The 9,217-nt window shown below is 44.1% G+C and overlaps 1 protein-coding gene across 1 annotated transcript; it reads right to left on the reverse strand.

Moving 5' to 3' along the window:
• Positions 1-646: 646 nt before the first annotated feature.
• On the reverse strand, positions 647-7,196 carry Polr2m (RNA polymerase II subunit M). Its single transcript, XM_048331856.1, has 4 exons — positions 6,933-7,196; positions 4,407-5,048; positions 3,328-3,532; positions 647-1,756 (listed from the first exon to the last, which is right to left on the reverse strand). Exons 1-4 carry the CDS (start codon positions 7,043-7,045, stop codon positions 1,610-1,612), a joined length of 1,107 nt encoding a protein of 368 aa, XP_048187813.1. The 5' UTR covers positions 7,046-7,196; the 3' UTR covers positions 647-1,609.
• Positions 7,197-9,217: the final 2,021 nt, after the last annotated feature.

Consider the following 9,217-nt stretch of genomic DNA (forward strand, 5'->3'; position numbering starts at 1 on the left):
GCGTTCTGATTTTCCATTTAACTCACTGAAGTTAAATAGTCATCCTCACAGAAATTTACAGTAAGCATGCTTTAGTAAATGGCAAGGTTTCAAACCCCCTAAGTTTCAAAATACAGATTAAGAGTAAGTAGTTGATTAATAACAGAATGTCCAACATTCTTTTGAAGGAATTTTTGTGGAACATGACAAGCTGATTTCTGAAATGATGCATTTATATGAAAATGCCAAGGGCCCAAATTGTGCAAGCCACTTTGAAGATTGTAATCTTGGCTCCATCCTTACTACCAAGCTGTCATAAATAAATAAGGCAGTATAATATTAGAAAAAAAATAGGCTAATAGAACTGGAAAGAGAACCCCAAATGCAATAAAAACCTGTACACACACTTGAAAGGTAGCAGAAAGGCAGAGGGAACACTGAGGACTGGCTTTCCATTGCCTGGTGCCACAATAAGGGGTACCCGAGAAGACCCCTCCCTCATAGTGATGAATGTGTGCAAGATGGAGCCAAAGGCCTTCGGGTACCTACCCTAAATATGTTTGGGTTTCATGTATGCACAGTCCTTTTAAAGAAGTTAAATTGAACTGAATACCAGGAAAGTATCACCATTAGCATCTGAAGTTGCTCTAATTACTATTTTATTTTCCTTTTCAATACTTTTAAAGATTCCACATAATAGACAACGAATTTTCTGATAATGTGTTAATTTCTCTGGAGACAACCATATATAATCATTTAAAACGACATGTACATATATGAGATAGAAGTTTCTGCAGCCTATAAAAGCCTCTTTGGGGGAATACAAGTGATGTGCTGACAATTAACTTTAAAATAAATGCTTTCCTTACCAAACACGAAACTCTATGCATGGAACTATCATCTGTGTAGGCAAAGAAATTGGGTCAGGTGAACCCTAGACACTCCCAATGCAGCCCCTTCAGTTACTGCAGGCAAATCTAGTCCTCTAGAAAGACTCTCCACCCTCCTCCAGAATCTCTTCAAATCGCTTCTTATTCATAAGCAAGAGAAAGAACAGTCTTCCTAAGATGACAGGAGGAGACAAACATTTGTGGAGTGTTTTCTATGAGTACTTTCTGGGGCATTTCACACCCACATCTCACTAATTCCAAGAAAACATGCCTACAATTCCCTCCACTGCTCTTTTCATTACAAAAAAGGAAGGAACCACTTCTTCCTAACTCATTTTTGGTGCCTGGAACAACCAAACATTACACTGAAAGACATGTAATAATGCCAATGAATAGAGGTAAGAATAAGGAAAAAGCAAAACAATCTGCTTTCATTTGACTTAAAGGAAACAAAACCACCAATGTGCTTTACTACATACTAAAGTATCAGACAAGTGCACAACATACTGCAAAACTTTAATACAATGTGGTTAAACACAATACTCAGATATTAAACTTTTCAAACACGTAAAAATCAGCTTCTGAAAGATCAATGGGCTTTCTATTGTAGCTACCTTTGTGTAACTTTATGAGATTTTCCCCTCAATGTCTGACACTGATCTTGATACTTGTTGGGAAGTTTGATGTAAGATAAATAGCATCTCGACAGTTGGAGGTTTAGATTATTCCAGTGCCCATCTTCAGAATCCATCATCAGAGGACTGCTCAGCATCTTCATCCTTTACTTCTCGGTATTTCCCCAAAGACTCTCCTTCTGGATTATAGTTCTGCATTTTAATATTCAGTCTTTCAGCTAATTTTTGTGCTGCGAGCTTCGCTTGCATCTCCTAAAAAGAAAAAAAGCAAAGCCCAAAGTTAAACACTCAAATCCTTTTCCTTTCAGTGGGAAAAAATGTGAGGTAAATGAGCATAACCCCCACCTGCAATTCAACAAAGCTGACAGCTATGGCCTACCAGAGACACAGGGCAATGTCTGCCTATCCTGCAATAACTTACCTCTCTGTACAAGAAAGGGAGCCATAAGCTTAGCATGATGACAACACAGATATATTAAGTATGTATGTGATGCATGGGTATATATGTATATGTAGCATTATGCACATACAAGACAACCTGATCTATGCAGAAAATCACTAGTGCTATGATGATTTCTCCAAATGACAGAACCTTCCTCCTGAGCTAAGTCATGGCCTCTAGGCTTCCGTTAGACATTAATACTAACATGCCAAGTTCCCATCTTCAAATGAAAGTCCTACAGAAATTAATAGACAACAAAAACTCCAAAGTAAATTTCACAATGTCAAGCGTGCTTATTCACACCCTGTCCCCCCATGTGCCTGGACTGCCATTATGCCTCACCCTTCAAGCCACAGATACTAACGGCAGGTCTAAGTGGGGCTCCTGTTACTACTGTGCCAAGGAAGCCAATGCCAGGCTGAAGAGTTAACTAAATCGAAACACGTCTTAGGCAGGCATTTCAGATCTCAGAGACAACTTAAAAAGCACTTTTGGTACCACAGTGAAAATTAGCAGTAATTTTAACATGCTAAAAAGAAACTGGCTGGTGGGATGGAGGAGAGACTACCTTAAAAAAATGCCAATTGAGCTTTTACAAAAAGCCATGTCAGGCTGACAAGTTAGCTGGTGCATGGTACCTGCCTATAATCTAGCTGAGCAATGTGGATGGAGGAGGCCAGCATGCTGTCTTCCTGGAGACTCAACACTGTTACTAAGTATGTCTAATCTCTGCTCCCCCTAGGGTTCTCACACTTTTTGTTCTCTCCTGCTAATCTGCACATGGGCTTTATCAACAAACATATTTAAAATTCTATTCAGGGCACACAGAGCTTTGGAGAGGCTACTGTATAAATGTGACTAACATCCCTAAGGCAGTAGGAGTTGCTCTCTCCCCATAGCTCACAAGTTATGCTCTTAGACAGAGCCCCCGGTCTGCAGCAACACAACACCATCCTCCCACCCTCCTGTGCTGCCCCTTTTGGAACTACACTCTCGATTCTCTTGGCAGAGCTCTGAATTAAGATTGCACCTCTGAGAAGCTGATACATGGATTTCACAGGGTACAAGAAAGAACAACTGTTGCTCCTACTATCTCAACAAGAGCAGGCAGATAATGTGCAAGTAAGCAATCAGTTCCCACATTTCCTGGTAAATTGTTACACCAATGTTACAGATAGCTGTAATCATCTCCATGGCTGCCTGTTGTTCTAACTTTGATACTCAAAAATCAGTGGTGCATTCATTGTCTCAGGGCCTAAATTTAGCAAACCATTTCACTAGCACCAATTCCCTTTAATTAAGTCCTTTCCTCCTTGAGCTACTGGGAGTATCAGTTCATGAAGCAGCATGCAACAAAGCCAAGAAAAAATGGAATAAATACCTCATAACTCTGTTTCTGCTGTTTCTGAAGAGCCAAAGACTCCTCTATAGGCAGCAGCTGTGTAGGCAAATGGTGAAGTGGTAGGAGTCTCGCTGCAGTGATGTCATCAAGATGCTGCTTATCCCTGCGCCGCCGCTCCTCTGAGGAAATGGGGGGTTCTCCCCTCTGACAATGACCAATTGGGTCATTCTTCTGTGATGGCAACCTAGAGGAAAACTGAGACTATCAGAATATTTTCCTTCTACACACAAACCAAAACCTGGTCATTTTCTTCTTATAGATGTAATCAGTCCAGGCACACAAAAATGGCCTTTAATCCTAACATGTAATTCTCCTACAAAGGTTGTAATAAATAGTAAGCAGTTTACTCCTATTCATATGGTAACAGGGGTGATGTGTGGTTATACAAACTTCTTCGCCTTTTCCTATAAGGTGCGAAGTCACAGATCATCTGTAAAGGAGCTGACTGTTCAGGGGAGGGAAGTAAACATGTCAACAGTTTCAGTGTAACCTATCACAGGTACTACAGGTAGGGAGTTAAACTTTAAAGACACTTGTAACCATTATTATATAATTAAATATTTTGCCCCCAAGGTGTAAACTCTGGGTCCTCATCTCTGTAAGGAGCGAAATTTTCACTTCGCTTGCTGCATCCCCACAGCTCTGCCCCTTACATGTAGTAAGTTTGCAGACACTTTATGCTGAAAGAGTTTACCAACTTCTGCAATGCTTTCTCTGAGCTTAATCAAAGGGGAAGCTGTATACTAGCAAACGGTGCTGAAAAAAAAATCCCATTAACACATTCTCCCTCCAACACTGTTTATTAGGAAATGTTGGCTGACCATCCTGAGTTTATCACTCCCCACCTGCTATTTAAAACCTCTTTCAGTTTAGTTTCAAAACTAATGTTATTTTTCAAAAGGAATCCTCCATCCCACCCAGTTTAGTCTTAAGTATTCCCAAAAATGCTTTCTACCTACAAACAATGCTTATACAGGTTCCCTCAACTTAAAAAGCATTCTTCCAACTTTTTGAGTTTCACATATTCCTATATTAGGCCAGTTTTAAATGACACTTACATGTTGGTTTTAAATTTATGTGGCAGGGGCACTGGGTTTTGGGCTCGCATTTCTAGCACTTCCATGTAATGAGGCTTCTTAGGAGTCCCACTGCAAAGGTCTGTTGAGTTCTCAGCACTCAGGTTTTCTTCCGAATGGAGTTCACCTTGCTCTGCAAGTGTAATTCTTTGTAAACTGTCAATAAGCAGGTTGTCGAGGCTGAAGGAAATGTCGCGATCTGCAGCAGAGTGCTGGGGGAGATGCTCGATAGACCCAGATGAGGAAGGTCCCTTGGCTCTGCCACTGGGAACAGGGCCCTTGCTCACTGTGTGCTCAGCCTCCGGAGTGTCTTCACTACCTTTGTGAGCAGGATGCACAAGCCCCTGCTTTTCTGAGCTTGTTTCAGATGACCTGATGCTATCCACGGGGGAACAGCCAGGAACTGGTGATGAAGTATCAAGTATTTGGTCAGAATTCTGGGGCTTATCTACATCCACATCAACTCCTGCAATCGCTTTTTGCCTTAGCTTATAGTCTAAACTAATAGGATGAAACAGTTCACTTTTCCCTCTAACCTCTTCACGTTCCGCAATGGCAGCTTTCAGTTTGGCAACAGTGCCAAGGACCTTTTTACCTTTGTCGGGCAATCTGCAAATGAATTTTCTGTCAAATAGAAAAAGATATATGTACACACATTAGAACCATTTTATTTATGAAACTTCAGACACAATATTTAAAAGGCACAATATTTTCCTTTGAGTGATGGCCCGAAAAATACAATGCTTTTTGAGGTGTGATCTCCAAGACCTAGGAGGCTGAAGCATCGATGGGTGTGTAAGGCCAAATTTCATAATTTAAAGAAAAGTACTGCTATTTGCCCCTTATGTTCAAATGGGTACAGTGGAATTTTCCAGAGCTTTCATAATATGACATTATTGTTCTGAAATAGAACATATACTTGTATATTCTTGTGCTTTAAAGACTTCTTAGTTGTTCCTGGTTAGTCACTAAGTTTTCCTAGATAAAAGAGGAAAAAAGTTAATTCACTGCTACCTATTAAAAACATAGTCATAAATGGAAAATACCAGTCTCTACTTAGGAACCCTTCCACGAAGTGATTGTTCTTTTGCTGAGTGACAGAAATTCCTTTTCTCTCTCTTTCTTTAGTTACATAAGTGGACATCGAAGTTTGCATTTTAGGCTTTGTATTCTTTTTCTGACATTTAGTCCAAAAATTTCAACATATTAACACCTCTCTGTCACTGAGATTCCTTTATTTTCCCAGCCTTTTTCTCCTGAGTCTTAGGTCCATGTCTCCAGCTTTTACTGACCAAATGTCTAGCTTTCTCTCCCTTCAACATAAGCATACACTATTTAAAACCAACCTTGAATAAATTCCTCTCCTCCAACTTTCCTATTTTTGTTAGTGCTTCTCCATACCAATCAGAAATCTTCAGTCATGTCTGTTAATTATAGATTCAAACACTTCCACCCTTTACATGTCCCCAATTCTACCAGTCCAGTTCACCTCCTCACCAGTCTTTGTTGGAAACTGCTCTGAAAATATTCTCAGGTCTTCTGCTTCTTACTCCTTTAAAGCATCCTGCATGAAGCCATTATATCAAGATGCTTATGGGAAAAGCATCCTCTATAGCTCTCCTGCTTAAAATCCAGTCTACCTGCTGAATGAAGATGCAACTTTGTGTGGCCTAATAAACCACTTGTTATATTCCGTGCCTCCATTAAGAACAGACCTAGAAATCTAGGTCCATTAAGAGCACATCTAGGCTGGCACTGTGGCTTAGTGGTAGAATGTTTGCCCAGCATGTATGAGGCCCTGGGTTCAATTCCTTGGTAACATAAAAGTCATTAAATACATCATAAGGTACATAGGCCAGGCGCTGGTATCTCACACCTGTAACCCTAGCTATTCAGGAGGCTGAGGTATGAGGATCGAGGTTCCAAAGCCAGCCTACGACTCTTAATCTCCCATTAACCACCAAAAAGCCAGGAGTGGAGGTGTGACTCAAATGATTAGCGTGCTAGCCTTGAGCAAAAGCTCAGGAACAGCGTCCAGGTGGGGTTCATGCCACTCTCTCCACCAGAGATCCGCACACTGTACACACACAAAAAGACTAGATCTAGATCCACTATGGGCAGATCTATGGACCTGGGCCCATTAAAGGTAGACGGGAAAATCGTCAACACGTTTTGGTTTAGGGGAAGAGGCGTGCAAAGGGGTTGAGGACACAGACGCCTCCTCCGGGGAGCCCAACTCGGCGGCTCGGGGGAGTAAACCCCCGGCGGCGGCGCCCGCTCGCCCGCCCGCTCGCCCGCCGGGCGCCGTCCCCACGCCGTCGGCGCGGGCCCCGGGGGAGGCCCGGCTGGGCCGCTGCAGGCCGCGCCGCGGCCCGCGGGCCGGCCGGGGATCTACCGGGGCCAAGGTGACCTTCCCGGGCAGAGGGAAGGGAGGGAGGGAAGGAAGGCAGTGCGCCCGGGAAGCCCAGTGCTGACTTGGGGAGGTGGGGGGGGGGGGCGGCTTCTTACTCGTTGCGCAAAAGTCTCTCCTGGCGCCTCAACATCTCCCGCAGCTCCGTCAAACTCCGCGGCCCCAAGTCCTCGGGAGCTGGGGGCTCGAAGCCGCGGGGCAGCGAGGACATTCTGCGGGACCTGAGGCTGGCGAGGCGGCGCCGGGCAGTCGGCTTCCTCCGCAGGCCCCACGGCGGGTGCCGGATCCGCAGCCGGAGGCGACTCCGGGGCACGGGCGGGAGTCGCCATTTTCCCGGAAGAACGGCTCTTCTTCGAGTCGAATCGAGCTTTATTGAGACGCCGGAAGTAGACACCGAGTGGGAGAAGGGGGCGCCCGGAGGCGCGCCCAGGGGCGGAAGTGGCGTCAGATGACGCAAGCGTCGCGACTTGGCGCGCTTTCCACCCCCACCCCTCCCTCCCCGGGCGGCCGTCAGCTGTTGGCTCTCTCCGTAGAGTGTCGAAGCTGGGTTTTGTGTGTGGTGGCGCTGGGCCACAGCACCGGCACGTGGACGGCCGGGGTGAGAGGAGAACAAGTTCGAGGCCAACCTGGGCCACCAAGACCATGCATGGCTCAGAATACCGAGTTGCCTCCGTGACCTAGCCTAGCCCTCTATGTAAGTGAACTGGGAATAGGGGCCCCGTTACGATCTTTACAAGAGTGGTGGAAGGAGACAGTCCTCGAGTAATAAAACAATAAAAAGAGTTAAGATTGGACCAGCTCCCCGAGGAGTGAAACCAGAGTTAAAGATCTAAATGAATGAGAGCCCTGTGCCAGTGGGCTCACACCCAGCATCCTAGCTGCTCTGAAGTCTGATGTCTGAGGATGGCAGTTCGAAGCCAGCCATGGCAGGAAAGTCTGTGAGAGTCTCCAGTTCACCAGCGAAAGCAGTCACAAGTGGTGCTGTGGCTCAAGTAGTTGAGTGGTAGTCTCGAGGAGAAAAAAATTAATTAAGAAGCTCAGTGACAATGCCCACGTCCGGAGTCCAAGCTCCAGTTCTGGCAGTCCTTAGGGCCCATCAGTGTGTTTCATAACAGAGGGTCAGTGTAGCAGGGCTTGACAGGACATGATATGTCTGGCTTTTGCCCTTACTAGTTGCATAATAGCCCCTCTTCTCCATTTCCGAAGTCTCATAGGAGATATGTTAGTGGGGTGGGTGTTCAACACGCACTCTTAAATAATTTCCTGTTTCATCTGTAAACAGAGACACTAAAACTAAACTTAATGTGGGGTAGTAAGGGAAGGTAGCACATTTCTAAGCCTAATGTCCAGTGGCTCTTTCTGCCCCATCAATTTGAAAATACCCTTCGCTTTAAGCTTATTTCCAAATGTATAAACTTGTTGAAAAGGCTTATTTCTGATTAAGAAGAGAAAGACAAGCCGGATGGCAGTGATACGTGCTACTGGCATCTAGCTACTCACGGGCCTGAGATCTGAGGTTTACAGTTCAAAGCTACCTTAGGCAGAAAAGTCCCCTATAAGACACTTACCTCCAGTTAACCAGTGAAAAGTTGGAACTGGAGGGATGGCTCAAGTGATAGAGCACCAGCTTTGAGCAAACAGCTCAAGAGTTCAAGACCCAGTGCTATCACAAAAAGAAAAAAGAACAAAACAAAAAAGAGGAAGATAGAGTAATAAGTACCAGGCTCATCTTTTACGCTGTTTTTATTGTTCAGCCAAGAAAGCTGTCCCAAAGAAGGGAATAGGAAGCATGACTCTCAATCACCTAGGAAAGTTACAACAGCTTTTATCCCGTAACCACTTCCAATTCTTTGATACAGAAAATTGAATTTTTCTCAAGATGCTATATAAACACAGTCTGATCCCTTCCACAGATACAGACGCTTCAAATAAAATCCATAATTACTCCTGAGAGCCGAACTATAACCATAGCCATTTCTCTTGGTCAATATTGATAAGGTTCATATATCAAAATACATTTTCCTAAAATAATATTCCATAGATTTTTATAATTTGTTTCAGCCTTAGCTAAGAAATAAGGCTCCTCAGTCAGGTGAGGGGTTTTTGTTGTTGTTTTGGTTTTTTTTGTTGATTGTGGGACTTGAAGTTGGGGCCTGGGCATTGTCCCTGAGCTCTTTTTGCTCAAGGCTACTACTTCTACCACTCTACCACTTTGAACCACAGAGTCACTTCCAGTTTTCTGAGGGTTAATTGGAGATAAGAGTCTCACAGTTTTTCCTGCCAGGGATGGCTTTGAACCCAGATCCTCAGATCTCAGCCTCCTGAGTAGCTAGGATTATAGGTATGAGCCACCTCCACCCAGCAAGTCAGGTGGTTTATCTTG

The sequence above is a fragment of the Perognathus longimembris genome, chromosome 23, assembly GCF_023159225.1.
Source record: "Perognathus longimembris pacificus isolate PPM17 chromosome 23, ASM2315922v1, whole genome shotgun sequence".
NCBI classification, from domain to species: domain Eukaryota; kingdom Metazoa; phylum Chordata; class Mammalia; order Rodentia; family Heteromyidae; genus Perognathus; species Perognathus longimembris.